Below are 15,619 nucleotides of genomic sequence, written 5' to 3' on the forward strand. Positions count from 1 at the left end.
AAAAAAAACAAAATAACAACAAAAAAAACCAAAACAAAAAAAAAGGCAAAGAAAGTTAAAATGTAACCAAACTCACCACACACAAAATAAAACAAAAAACAACACAGACCAAAAAGCCACTAGATTGTGCTAAAGGGAATGGGGACTTCCAACCACCTCCCAGTGCGACCCAACATACTCAGACTTCTTAGGTTTCTTTGAGAAGACTTTGACTCAGTTCTACAAAAATACTTCTAAGAAACTGAATAGTTTCTTAGAAGCTGAATAGTTCTGAAAATTATTGAGTAATAAGCAAATTAAACTGTATATTTATAAGTTAAAGTGACACTAATTAGGGCCCTTAGGCAGCAGAAAGAGACAATCGAAATCGCATCCCTCTTTTCCTTTATATTTAAAAATGTCCTCTTGGTCTTGCATGTGAATTCAATTGGTTAATTTACCCATAAGAATTTTCCCTTTACAGGGGAGTGGGGACCTGCAATTACAGGGCTATCTAATGCAAGGGTGCACACAGTATTTTCTTTCTTTAGACTTTTTGTGATGCAAGAGGTTCAGTCTCAAGAAAAAGCACCAGAAATTCTCCAAAAACCACATCAGGAATAACTATAAAGATCTGTTGAAAGGTTTTAAATGTTCTTGAATCCATCCTACATTCCTTTGCCCCATCTTCCCATAGGACTGGGCCGTTCAATATACAGGCTCAAACCATTTCAGAGGAGCTGAGAACAGGTTAAGACTTTTTTTTGGCACAGGTTCCTCTTCCCCAGTGATTTGTCAGGGAGGGCTTTTCACTGTTTTCTACTGAGAAAAGACTATTAAAATCGAGAAATTTRACTTCAGAGCCTTTAAACCTTACTAGTACCTCAAGAGTCATAACTTCTCTCACTTTTCCCCTCACTCCTCCAAACTCTTTCCCACCTTGTACCACAGTGAAACAAAGAAAATAATATGCAAGCACAACACTTAAAATATATATTTTTAATAATTTGTCTTCTAACTACTGAAGACCTCTGAGCTCTTGGGACTTATTTGTTAAAGTTATAATAAGGTCTTTACAACAGCTTACAAGCTGAATACAAGTTTGACATGGGAACATTCAATTCACGCTAATAGCCTGGAGAGATCTGCCTAAAATTTCAGACATGCTCTGTTGATAAACAACTTTTTTTTTCTTTAAAGTTTTCAAGCAAAGCAGTTTAAAACTGGGACTTGGCTGAGAAGAAGTTCTTCAGGGTGGGAAATAGTCATAATTCAGAATTCTTCCTGACTTGCCCTACTTTTTCACCATTATTCATGGACAAAAAAGAATCCAAACAAATTTTTCCCATTGCATTTTGGAGTTAAACAGGAAGGCCATGTGCCAGCTGCTTCTCACAGCARGGCCTCCTGCCCCAAGGATCCATACAGCTGGGGCACTGCTTAACATGGTCCAAAACACAAGTCTCACGCACCACATTTCTGGCTATTTGGGATGCCTGCCATCAACACACAGCCCCAAAAGATTTGCCTGCATGGCCAGCCTCTACTGGCCAAGGCAGGCTCCTGGCTGGCCACAGGACAAACCTAAACCTTATCTTAAAATTGTTTGCCAAAAGATTGACGTAAACATTCTCCACCATTTATCTGAAACAGRCTCCAAGATGCTGCCAAAGCTTGCCCAGCTCATCCAGGCCTAAAAATGAGCCTGATGTGGGAACCACAGGTGGCCAGAAAAAGTACTACCCACTTCATTCCTTAGGCATCATTTATTACAGAAAACTCCACCRCTCTGAACTTCAGAAAGAGTCTTTGACCTACACTGAAGAAAAATCCACTTTTCAAACTTGCCYTCAGATTGTCAGTAAAAACAGGCCACAGACCTTAAGGGCCTGCACTGCAACTAAATGGTGGTTTTAATGAAGTTTTTTAATGARGTTTTAAACTGGACCGGTCAAGCTCTGCAAGGTTGCAATTTTTACTCAAAAYGTGTAAATCTTTAACTTCACATTTCCAGAGCATTACTATTTTTTTATTTATAAATGAAGGATCCTYCTTTGAAACTCTGCTTCCCTTTCTGAATTGTATCTGATAAATGCACACAACCAAAGAAGTATCTCCATCCTTCTGCACGTAATATGCAGAGAAGAGCAAGTGCCCTTGGAAGGGGCAGCAGGAGAGGTTGTGCTGCATTTGGTTACCCTTCAGCTGTGAGAAAGTGAAAAAAAACATGGTTCAGTGGTTTAAGACTCTTCCTTTCACAAGAGTAATAGACAGCCTCAGGGAACAGAAGGGAAGGGGAAGCCRGGGGTGGCAGGGTAGAGAAAACAAAACATGAGATGCAAGTGCTACACAGAGGGACTGAGGGAATAGCAARGTTGATCCAGTTGTAATCAACTAAATAACTACCTAGACAATATAAAACAACTCTAAAAACTGGACCTTACAACTCCAAATGAAAAAAAAAAAAAATAATTCTGGGCTCAATTGGATTGAGGCCACAAAGAGCCAGCTCTTTTAGATGATGCTTTATTGGGAAGCAGTCAAAGAGATCTTTGTGTTTATATCCATATAAAATTTGGTATCTCTGATCTCTGTCATACTGTTACCAAAAAAGAAGTGTGACTAAGAAAGCTTGAATGCTACTTCAGTATGGCTATCCAGCCCTCTCAGCCTCGAGTCTCTTAGGGTTATTTTCTTTTCACAGGTCGTCTTTTATTTCATGCCCATCATACGTGGCTATTTTAAGGGGCTATAGAGAGGTGCTGAATGCTGATAAGGCAAATCCTGTATCCCTTAATCCACTGCTAAATCACTCTGCCAGCCTTCAAGGGTACCAGACAGATGGAGTGCACTAGGAAACTGCCCACAGGCTGGTTACTTCAAGCCCAGCTCATCTTTAATCCAGAAAGGTTTTGTTCTGGTATTTTAATCATTGATTGACTGGGAACTCTCTTCCATGCTGGGTTAGGTAAAATATCCATGTCAGAAGTACTGGGGAATTCGTAAGGCTGTAGATCATATGAGTGGTGTGAGACAGGATGCATCTCAAGGGAACCAAGGAAGCCATGAGGAATGTAAAAAGTCACAGGGTTAAAGCCACATTAAGACAGCTGTTATGTTAATGAGAGTTCTGCTTTTCTTCTAGCTGTGGGTCATTGATTTAGAAAAACATGAACAAGGTCTTTTTTCATTTTATCGTATTTTTCCACTGCAGCTAACATAGACCAAAACATCATATCCAAGATCCCATTCGTCTTGCTTAGAACACTTGTGAGGCAAATTATCTTTATTATGTTTGTGTGCAAATGATTCCCAGGGCTCGATTTAGTATTACCTGGCCAAAGTCTATATACAAAGCTGTTTTGCAAGCATTTCACTAAGTAAACATGTTAAGAAAAGAGTCATGCACCACTGAGTTTGCCTTCCAGACAAATTCATCCACACATCTGATTTTCTCCCACAGTCATAACAAACACTTACAAGAAATGTGGTGTGAAGTCTTCTGCAAAAACATTTAGCAGGTAAAACTGAAAAAGTCTGRGCCTTTCAATTCAGATGCTCAATAATACAGCCATGCTGCAATAGGCATGATCATCTTAAAAAGTCAGAGGGGTATTTTGTATTGCTTATTTCAGTTTGTAGAGTCTGAATGCCTCAGGCTGAGTTTCAAAGGTCAAAACATAATAGAGTTTCACCAAAGAAACCAAATTCACCTGTATCCTTGGTTAGACCACAAATCACCACTCATTTCCCCTCCTTTGTTAGATCACAATCTTCTACATTTTGCTTATCACCCAACCACAYATTTKCTTAGTAACACTCACAACACAGAGTGATTTAAATGGGATGTACTTTTCCCAATGACTCATAGATGTCAAATAGTGAAAGAGCAGCAGAAGATTCTGCCTGCAGTATTAAACTTTTCACAGGATGTGTTTTTTGACATTGAACAGGATAAGTCCTAATCTAAACTTGAACKCTGGGAGTTTATTCCAGAATGATTTGGCTGCTATTTTACTGGGTTTAGACAGCTAAAAATCCAGGTTCATATTTTTTAAAAATTTAAATCAACTCTATGATATTGCTCTAGTACACTAGCTTGTTTTAGACAATACAGATCTACTTGGGGCTGTGAAGACTTCCTAGTTATTTGAGGATTTATTTTCTTTGAATTAAACTTACAGTGGGGATAAAAGAGATATTACAATGTTTATACCAAATCAGATTTGAAATCTAACCTAAAAGTGAGCTGAAAATACTGTACCAGCCACCTTGCTCACTTGCATGGCTCTGTAGACAAATTGTCCTTTAAAAAAATGTTTTTCTGTACTTTAATTAACTTTAATAACTAATTAATAACTTCTGTTAATAATAACTAATAACTAATTAGYTAATTAACTAATTTAATAACTTCTGTTAATGCCTGAAAGACCCAGACAACAACAGATGAAATCAGGTAAATAACCATAAACTAGCACAACAGCTGACCTGGTTACATGCAGAGAGCTGTCAAATGCATAAAACATGCAAATGGGGATATCAGACCTTCTTCTTCTCCAAAGATTCAGTATTATATTCATGGCCAGTATGGAACAATTACTGGGGAATATGCAAAAGCTTTTTCAAAGCACTTCTCTTAAACAGTTGTAAACCCACATCCATGCACAGATGTAAAAACCCCACAGCTGTAAACAATGTCATTTAACATTTTCCTTCTACTCCAGAACAGGATCATGTAAGAATATAAAGGACTCACACGATAACACAAAAAGAAACCCCTTTTATTAGGCAGCTTGTGAACACATACCTGGACACGAGCCTCTGTGAGTTTGGCTCTTTGAGCAAGTTCTTCCCTGGTGTAAATGTCAGGGTAGTGTGTCCTCTCAAAAGCTCTTTCCAGCTCTTCCAGTTGTTCTGCTGTGAAGGTYGTCCTGCTGCGACGCTGCTTTCTCTTCAAAGGTAAATCTGGTTCAGAATCGATGTCAGAGCCTTCATCAGACTGAGGTGCTGATGCTCAAAAAAGAAAAATAGGCAAAAATTAATTTTAGTTAAGGAGAAGGAACAGCAAATTATTGAATCAGTCAATGACATCCTCTTCTATGGAAGCTGTCTTGGACTAAAGGCCCCACACACACCTTAAGTTCTGGTCAAAACTTAAAGAAAGTCAGCGAGAAACAAACTACATAGATCATGACCATGACCSTGGAGGGGGCTACCAACTCTTGCAATCAGCAGTTTATAAAGAAATCATTATAGAAACTCTGGACTTCACAGGCATGGAGATAGTGAGGTCACAAACAGGGACAGTCAGGTCCTGGCAGCATTTCCCTGGCAATCAAGTGAACTCCTGCTACAGCTGAACCCCAGAGCTATAACTCTGAAGGCAGCAGAGCCTCTTCCAGTACCCAACCATATTCTCCAGCAAAGGGYAATGAACCAAAAAAGTAGACATTCAAAGCCAGTCTTCACTTGCATCAGCTGCTGTCCAGGCAACCAGCATTCCTTCTTGCCTGAGTCTTCAAGGGAAACCACCTAAAGAGGGCAGACACTCCCCAGTGATGTTGAAACTGCTTGTTCAATGGGAATAAAACCTTTACTGCTACAGCTTCAAYAATGCCAAAGAAATTATTGATATAGACATTGATTTAATATAATCCTTTTAATGTAATCTATTTGGAGKCAAACTGTTTCTCAAGCTCCAGCTGAAGCATCCCACTGCGTTCATTTCTAGCTATCTTACATTTCCAATTTCACTCAAGCTGTTTGAGCTCATAAATACACCTAATCTGTTTACTTAGAGCATGAAAAATGCAAAGTCCTTTTTTAGACAATTCAACAGAAAAGTTTATTAATTTCTCCATATGGAAAAAAAATCACAATTATTGCTAGACCAGCAGCTCTTTTGTGAAAGGTATCCTCATTTTCCAGACAGCATCAATATCTTGGACACAACACACACAAAGAGAAACTCCTGTGGATCTCAGCAACAATATACTGAGCAAACATGCAATTCCCAGAGCCTCACTTGCAGTGAAGGTTTGCCCCAAGTAAGACTGGACTAAGAGGTTCTCATTCTTGAGAATATTGTTCTCTAGAACAAAGGAGAATCAGCACAAACATCCTATCCTAATCAGTTCAAGTTCAGTCCCTATTAAAGAGGTAAWCTAGAGTATCCCAAAATTAACATAAAATCCCAAATCTTCTCATCTAGGGTCCCAAGCCTGCCTTTCTCAGCAACAGCCAAGTTATAACCCTGCAGGATGGCTCCATGCTGTCACTTGGGAACAAAAAGAAACATAGGATATTTTAAATACAGTWCCCCAGTGTCACTCTCAGATATAAATCATCCACCTTATGCAGAACTACTCTGCTGCTCAGCTAGGCTGGTGGAGGAGAGCACACCAGCCACACAGCCAGGGCCACTTTGGCTACCACTGCACTCTGCTCATACCTGGTGTAATGAGATCTGAAACAGAGCTCAGAAATGCCTCTTTTGGAAGCAACTTCTCTGACAAAAGCTGCCTTTAATTGTGGGCAATGAGTTTTTTTTAAAAAAAAGAAGTTATGAAGTCAGGAACTTTTTCAGACTCCACATTTATGTGTAGAATTTCTTCAAACATCTATGTACCAGCCCATAAAAAGTCAGCTTAAAGAGTTCAATTTAAAGGCGATACTAAATTTCTGAAGGGAACTTCCTCACCAAGTGGGAAGTATCATTATCTTTTTTTAAATGTTTTATAAAGACTTTGCAAAATCGTGGGATGCTTTCCTATTCTCTCATTCCTTTCTGCAAGACAATGCAGAAATGAAATCCTGATTTCATTTTATATTTCATTAAGCAGTATATGAAAGGTACAAAGGTTTAAACAATTTTTAAAAACCCTATAGTAAGAGTCTGGAGGAATATATGTAAACAAGTGCAAGAATTTAAAGAGGAAATAATAAAACGAATGTAGGGATCAACAAATGAAATTATTTTCATATCTATCTGCTTTCATTTACATTACCATTTGCCAGGCCTTGCTGCTGTGTGCAGCTTTATTGGAATCATTGGCTTCTTTTACCTTATTTGCTCTGTGATGTTAAAGTCAGACAAATGTAATCTCAAAGGATAGATACATGTCTGTGCTACAAACTACATCGGTTTTATTTTTTACAAAGAATTYTTAMATATTAYTAACACCAAGGAAGATTTTTCTAAYTTTTTTTCCTAGTGAAATACCATTATTAGACYTTTGTATAGGTGAGAAACCAATCARAGTACTKGCTAAGCACAAAATCAGATACACCTCARCCTTTAAAAAAGCAATATTTATTTTATATATGTTCAATAGCCACAGTGCATTGCCCTCTCTCTAAGCACTATCTCACTAACCTGTGTACTAACTTCCATAATATACAAAAATATTATTCAGCACAGGCAAAGCTGGGTTATCTCTACATCCATCACCTCCACAGACACAAAACATGCATATCACTAACCTTTACGTGTGTCTTAATGATCTTAATTTTCCAGCCCCTCTAGTTATAAATAGTAAAAGGAGATTTAGTACCCAGGGAGATTCCTTGACTGAACTCCTTGGCATCACCAGAACCCCTCTTACTGTACAGCTCAATACAGGAAAGGCAGCCAACAGCACCACCAGTAGCTAATTCATGAAGTTTAATTTTAAAAGGAATTACAGAATTAAAGAGAAATTATTTGTCCSTTAACCACTCATGACCTATCTGGTGGCCTAAGGAAATGCTGCATGTCAATTGTCCCCACAAAATGCAAAACCCCACTTCTCAGTATCACACCCAGTCACCTGGAGTTCTGCAACCTCCCATTTCCAAACATTGTAAATACACACATCAGGGCAGAAACTGAACAACAAAATGACACACAAGAGGTCATTCTGTGGACTGTTCTTCCTCTCAGCAAGACATTTCATTTGAATAATTAAATAACAATAACATGACAACCATTTAAAGCCCATGCATTAGGGCTGCAGCTCTGTGCACCTGACAGAGGCAGGCAGAGAGGTTATCATGGAGAGGCTATCATCCTGTGACCCAGGGAAGCAAAACTTCTCTGGCAGCTCTTCATGCACTGTGACATTTCTTAATAACATAYTATACAGCCTCTTCCTCCTAGTGTAACAGCCAAAATGAATTCTGTCTAGCCACAGATCTCACGAGAATAAGGCCAATGAACAAAAATTAAAAATAATAAAGGCCAGAGAGGGTAGYGGTTTATTAGCTAGCTACCCTCCACACATCCATCTTCTCAGTTCTTTATTTAAGCAAGATTTATTTCACAGGCTCTCCCCCTTACTCCACCCCACCTCTGGGACTCACCAGGGTGTCCACACTGCTGGCCCCAGACCTCACCGGGGTGTTCATTCTGAGGGCTGTGGGGCTCATTGGGGTGCCCACACTGCTGGCCCTGGACCTCACCAGGGTGTTCATTCTGCTGGGTATGGCACGCTCCCCAGGGTGTTCATTCTGAGGTTTGTGGGGCTCAATTGGGGTGCTTATTCTGCCAACCCTGGCGCTCACCAGGATGCCCACACTGCTGGCCCTGGGGCTTACTGGGGTTTTTATTCTGCTGGCCCTGGTCCTCACTGGGGTGCCTCCACTGCCAGCCCTGGGCCTCACCGGGGCAGTGGTGGCTGCCAGCCCTAGGACTCCCCGGGGTGTCCATTCTGAGGGCTATGGGGCCCATTGGGGTGTTTATTCTGCTGGCCTCACCAGAGTGTCCCTGCTGCCAGCCCTAGGCCTCAGGAGGGTGTTCATTCTGCTGGCTATGGCACACTCCTCAGGGTGTTCATTCTGAGAGCTGCAGGGCTCTTTGGGGTGTTTATTCTGCTGGCCCTGGGGCTCATCGGTGTGCCCACACTGCCAGCCCTGGGGCTCATTGGGGTACCCACACTGCCGGCCCTGGGGCTCATTGGGGCATTTATTCTACTGGCCCTGGGGCTCACCGGGGTGCCCACGTTCCCAGCCCTGGGGCTCACCAGGGTGCCCACACTGCCAGCCCCGGGGCTCATTGGGGTGTTAATTCTGCTCATCCTGAGGCTGACCGGGGTGCCCATGTTGCCAGCCCTGGGGCTCATCGGGGTGCCCACACTGCCGGCCCTGGGGCTCACCGGGGCAGCGGTGGCTGCCGGCGCCTGTCTGATCCCCACAGCCATGCAGCCCGAATGACCTCCTCGTGTTTGCTCGGGTGCAGGCRAGGGGAGTGCAGCGGGGCCGCCACCCCCACACAAACCCACAGCAAATGACAAATGAYACTTTCTCTTTGTGATCTTTGGGATTTTTGTTGACTTATTTGGAGGCTTTTGTTGGGTCCTATGAAATGGCCTGTRGCTGAGGCCTATTGGGCCGATTTCCACGCTCCATCTGTGGTATCCATCAGCGGGGCCTTTGCCCGCATTCAGGGCTCTGACACCTGCCTGGCAGGATGCGGGAGGCACAAAGGCGGCTGCCGTGGAGGCGGGGGCRGCGGGCCGGGGGGCTGGGGAGGGCAGCCCGGGTGAAGGGGATGCACAGCAGGGGTTAATCCAGCTCCCCCTCCCCAAACCTCCGCACCTGGAGGCGTCCCTCCAACTTAAGAGGTAAGGGGTTCGCAMGCAGCCCTCCGTCACACTGCGGTGGAATTGAGGAGGAAAGGGAGGGAGAGCAGCAGAGCTGCCCCAGCATGGGGGTGTCAGAGGCGCTCCCCAAAYGCACYTCTGGTGYTGGCTCAACACCACAGCCCSGASCAGCAGTAGGTGGCCAGCAGGGCATTCCTGCCTGGACTCTTGTTTGTGTTGGGTAGGCTTTCAGCAGCTGGTTTTCARCAGTCAGCAGGATAGAAACACACCAAGCATCCTTTTCTTCATCAAAATAAAGTCCACAGGAAGATAAAACAGCACTTTATTTCATGCCCCCCCTCTCTCCTTCCCTCTCTGCAGTCCTGTTTAGGGCCAGGTTCTTCTAACCATACAAAATATAACAAAGACTCTGGAGCCAACCACCTCTCTCCCTTCCAGCACATCAGCCCTTCATTTTTCTGTGTTTGCCTGGGGAAACATGATGCCAGGCTCCCCCCTCCCCTCCTCCTCCTCCCAAAACCTCACTGTCTCAGCAAGGAGCCATTAAAAAGAAAATACGCCCTGCCAGGTCTGTGCTAATCAAACCAGGACAAATAAACTGTGACACTCAACAACTCCCCGAGTGCCTGCAGCCCGGGGAGGAGACTACAGATTAGTTATGAATATGGCAGGCAGCGGGGGACAAGCTCAGGGTCCAGAGTCACCCCTCAGCCACCTGTGAGCTCTTTAGACACCACAACTGAATGCCGTGTTTATCCAAGATAAAGCATACTGCAAGGATCAGAAAAACACCCCTGAATTTCAGATTCTGGTGCCCCCACCAAAGCACTTTTGGGCAACATTACTGAGACTCAGAGCTGCAATTTTATCCAATTCAACATTCATTTTCTGTGCTTCAGCATCCATGGGGCAAGAGGACAGAAGGGAGATTTGGACACCACAAGTTTCATGCTATTAAGTCACAGCACAAAACTTGTTATCAACTGGACTCCTTTGAGAGGAAAAGCAAAAGCAAAAGCAACTTTCAAGAAACAAAGAACGAAACAAGCAGCCACAAAAGATTTCTCAGAAAGGTTACGATAAAACATGCTAATGCTCTACATGCTTCCATTTTCCTATCAAAAGTGAAAATTTAGGATCAGCAAATATATAAAGAAATTCTCAATCTTGCTCAAAAGCAACAGAGTGTCTAGTACATTTCTACTGGCATTTTGACCATGATATATCAAAGAAGGAGAAACTAAACCAAAAAGAAAGCCTCTGTTCCAGACAGGAATATCACTCATCTARCAAGGATTAAGTCACACTTCAATTACTCCTTTGAAAACCACTGCTATTTGTAAAGGGCATACTTACAAAAAAAATTTAAATGGCTTTTTTTAAACTCCACAGGCACTTTTAAAAAATCTGCAGTGAGAGAATGAGAGAAATGTTGAGAAAATATGTTGCTATTTAAGTGAACTGATTAATAAGAGCAATTAATCTGTTGCTGGAATTGGAATATAGSAAGCCCATATCCTGTGAGCTCTAAGCTGGAAAGTCAAAACAGAAAGGAAACAACCACCACAGCAGTGATAAAAGTTATCTTCTTGAGAGAAATGGATGGTATTTTTATTTTGTTTGGGCTGATTCACATAGAGAAATGTGCTTTGTACGGCAAAGTGAAAAGGAAAACAGTAGCTGCAGTAAAAGGAAATGGCCAACAGTGACTTTTATTTACAATTACCAAGAGACAGGCTATTATTGACCATATGTGCCACAATCGCCCTCCTTATCATGGGTTGGCCATCATGTCCACTGGGAGCTGTTAATGAACTGGGTAATTGAGCTGCTGACATGTGTTACCAAAACAAAACAATAGGAAGAAGAGACAAATGAACATTTTATTTGCCAATCAGAGTAGGTTCCGCTTTTCAGAGAACTGTGCCTAAGTAAGTGGCTGAATACATAAAACAGTGCATTGAAGGCAAGCAGATGCATGCACAATAATGGTTAACTGACAGGCTATGGCCCATCTGTGCTTAACATTTTGTTAAAGAAATTACTTGACTTGCTAAAGAGACAAATCATACAGCTGCCCCAAGTGCTGCATTATAAGAGATAAATCATTAGCTAAACTGTTTCATGCTTAAAATGACAATGCATATTAACAGTTATGCAGGGACATTTTGTCAGCACAGCTTGATGCAGTTATAAGTGACAAAAAATGTGACAGCTCATAGCTATTCAATGATTTCAGCTTAGAAGAGAATGACAACACTGTGAAAACAATTTCACCGCATAAACAATAGACAATTCACAGGCTCCTCTTTTTTAAAAAAAATTATTTCATTTTTTTTGAATGATGAAATAATATGGAAAGAAAAAATATGCCCAGTGTCTAACTGTTCTGCACCATTAATCTGCTAGCATGTACTTCATTCAAAACCACAGAGCATCAAAAAGGAACACATTCCATTTTAAATATCAAAGACTGCATCGCCAGCACTAAGAATAAATGGCTAATTCTCAACTGTGCCTGAAAGGATAAAGAATTTCTAAAGTGAAAAGAAGGGAAAAGGAAACTGCAAATACAACTACAAAAATCTCTTCTTATTCCCCCACCTCCTTTGCCAAAAAGAGATTTGCTTTGTTGATACAACGTTAAAGTACTTAACGGCTTTACATGTGGGTCTGATCCCAACTTTCACTGCTGTAAATTTGCRCTGGGGGATGATGATTATTATTACTATTATTATCATCACTATTATCATTATCATAATTACTACTATTATTATCATTATTACTACTATTATAATTATTATTGGAATTATAATTACATTAGAAACTAAATATAAAAGARCTGCTGCTAGCACATAGATCCTATGGTACAGAGAGTACACACACATGCATGAGTATAGTTGGGTATAGTCCAGGAAGCTGCCCAGGGGAGGGCAAAAAGGGAGACCATCTTCTAAACCAGATTTACCTGAACAGCTGCACTATCTGGAGAGGAAAAAATAAAAAAAAAATAAAAAAATAAATAAATAAAAAATAAAAAAAAAAAATTAAAAAAAAGCCACATAAGTAATGTGATTTGGTTAAAGTCATGTAGCCTGTGGGAGGTTTCCCTGCGGTTTCAGAAGTTGGTATCCACATAAGGGTTAGCTCAGGTTTAATGACTAAATAAAAATTAAATTGCTGCAGTTTTCCCCACAAAGCCAAGACTGCCTCTCTGACTGTGTAGAGTTTCCATTCACTGGCCTCAAAAGACTACCCTGCTGTTTCCACAGCATAAGAGCAAAGCTGGATCCAGRCAAGCTTTGCCTCTTGCTCAATCTCTCCCACCTTTCCCGGCAGATCCAGGAAGAGTCCAGCAAAGGGCGCTGAGACAGCCCAAGGGGGCAAAGCCCGGGCACGGAGCGGCACAACCGGAGCGTCCGGCACAACCGGAGCGTCCGGCACAACCGGAGCGTCCGGCACAACCGGAGCGTCNCGGCACAACCGGAGCGTCCGGCACAACCGGAGCGTCCGGCACAACCGGAGCGTCCGGCACAACCGGAGCGTCACCGGGCTGGGAGCCACCCGCGCCGGCTTCTGAGCACAGCCCGACCGCTCCGAGCAGCTCTGCACGAAGCGGGAGCAGGAGGCAAAGGCACAGCCCGTTGTTTTTCACCGGGAGCTCACGAGTGCCCACATCTGGGGGTTTTTTCCAGCCCTTCCCGCAGGGAGCATCCCTGGTAATGCTGAGAACACCAGCGCTGTATTTAAGTATTGCAACATCTTGTCTTTTCACTTATAAACACCGAGACAGCTCAAGGAAAAACTTCCAGGGGATTAAAGAACAACTTTGCATCATACATTTAGAAAAAAGAGTGATTTGCATTCATACGCAAATCCAAATGATATTTTCTCCCAGGAAACTTTCAGAATCTGATATTTTAGGTGATATTTTCATGTAAGACAGGGAGACTTCAGAGGAAAGTGAGATGTCCCTTGCAGAAATCCCAAAACATATTAAGAAGGGATTGGCATCATCAAGCTGCTATCAGCTGATGGAAGAGGTGATTGGTAACCAATTAAGACTGAAAACATTGAGTATCCTGGGAGATGGAATTTGCCAGCTGAGAAATTAAATAAAGCAAATGAAGGAGTCTCTGGATAAATAATGTGACTGTATTAGTGAGTTAAAGCWCTGAAAATAATTGAGTTGTCAGCAATCTCTCAATTGTGTAAAACAGCATGGATTTTTCAGAAGAAAAAAAAAAAAACCTATATATTATATTTGCTTTAATCCTTTGCAGCAACACCATGCAAACAGAACTCCAAAAGTTATATGAGCTGATCAAACTACTGGACACACCAAGACTGAAAAAGATTACAAGTATTTTTTAACAAGAGCTCTGCATTGCTTCACTGATTCCACTTGTAGTACTGCTAAAACATTTTTGAAGAAAACAGAAACTGTACAGATGGTTAAAAAAAATGTTTTAATAAACTTCCTATTTCTCTCAACCACTTCTAGCACCTGAATTAATAACATCCTTGATTCCAAACAAACACTGGCAGAGCAAGCTGCTGTAGATAGCTTCATCTCCATGTCATGATTACAGTCCTCAAAGTCTCAGTGGGAAATCAAGTTTATCATCTCTTCTTAAAGMCACAGCTGCAGCCAGACCACCCCTCAAGCCACTTTTACTCACTGCAGAGGTACACTGAATTATATGACTCTCTATTTATCATTTTCAGGACTTGGAATGGCCAAAATATTTCCAAAGATTTCTTTTTCTTAAACAGAATRTTGGATTTTGTCCTTGAACACACTCCATTTCCTCTAGAAATCACTTAACTTTGCAGGAGACTTTTGTGAGAGAAAACTAGAAGTACTGACTTTTTTCTCCACTTTTCAGATTTCAGTCAATGAAAATAGTTTATATTCTTCATCAAACATTTTTCCTATGATTGATTTTCCAAGATGCTATCTACTCCAGCCAAAGCTGGAAGTTAGTAACTCTAGGTCACTTCCATCACAGTTACATAAGAATTGGGGTGCTGACCTCAAAATCCATCATCTTCTGTCATGAAACCTGGTCCTACTGGGTACTGAGYCCTCCAGTCCCGCTGGTCAAAGACAGCCCCTGCCTTTATGGTTGTTCCAGTGTTTGGGATAAAAGGACCCTACAACAGGATAGCAGCAGGGTGCTCGGTACCTCTTTGTGTTGTTTCCTGTGGGGTTTCTCATTCCAGCCCCTGCCTTGGGTGCCAGCATGGGGAGGTGCAGGACTCTGTGCCCAAGGCTCCCTGGAGCACACAATGCTGTTTCATTCATTCGAGTGCCTGGAATGYTGTTACAGTAATTACCTTGAGCCATCCAAGAGCTGGTCACCTGCAGATGCTCCTTGTTCCTCATCCTGTGAGCTTTGCAYGCCCACGAGCTCCTGCCATCATCCTTTAATTACACTTCCCAGGGACTGTCTCCTACCAACCCCACAAAAGCTACTGGAGTTTACAGATGTCACCTGACCATAGTACAGGCACTAAACAAGCATGAGAAAATAAAGTACACGCACAATGCTCTAAGGTGATGGTTTTGTTAATAACAGATTCGGTTTGTTAATGACAAAGCAAGGTATCTTGCTATCTGTTTCAAGAAAACATGGAGAGCTTAAATTCCAAAAAAATCTCACATTTTTTCAGTCCAAAACAAATAAACAGACAAAAGCTCAGCACCAGCCGACCTCAAGCAGTAAATGAAAGGGAGTGATGGGCTGTGCTGGGCTGCAGCCAGCCCCACAGCACCTTTACAGCATGGAAAATGTGCCAGCTGGGAGTCACTCTGGATCCAGACATGTGTAATTCCCATACATTTGCTCTCATTTACTGCTTGTTGACAGATGCTGATAGATGTTCTTGAAAACCTACAGGAACGATKGTTGCTGGTAAATGCCTAACAGTAGAGATGTCAAAAATTATTTGACTAAATAGACATATACTTAATATCACCATCTTTGAAACCTCTACATATATTAASCAATTTATAACTGTCTCTCTGAATTATTAGCAGCCCCAAAAACTGAAAAAGT

At 41.9% G+C, this 15,619-nt stretch overlaps 1 protein-coding gene across 4 annotated transcripts in view; it reads right to left on the reverse strand.

Annotated features, from left to right (window-relative positions):
• Positions 1 to 15,619, reverse strand: part of PAX3 (paired box 3) — a 75,235-nt gene that overhangs the window by 19,643 nt on the left and 39,973 nt on the right. For 2 of the 4 annotated variants that reach the window (XM_057370775.1, XM_057370774.1), the window contains exon 5: positions 4,787 to 4,986. In XM_057370775.1, coding sequence (XP_057226758.1) covers positions 4,787 to 4,986 — 200 coding nt within the window. Of the gene's footprint in view, positions 1 to 4,786; positions 4,993 to 15,619 lie in introns of all 4 variants that reach the window. The other 2 variants (XM_057370773.1, XM_057370772.1) reach the window with 1 other exon arrangement.

The sequence above is a fragment of the Malurus melanocephalus genome, unplaced genomic scaffold, assembly GCF_030028575.1.
Source record: "Malurus melanocephalus ecotype Western Australia unplaced genomic scaffold, MMel_1.1 scaffold_132, whole genome shotgun sequence".
In the NCBI taxonomy this organism is placed as follows: domain Eukaryota; kingdom Metazoa; phylum Chordata; class Aves; order Passeriformes; family Maluridae; genus Malurus; species Malurus melanocephalus.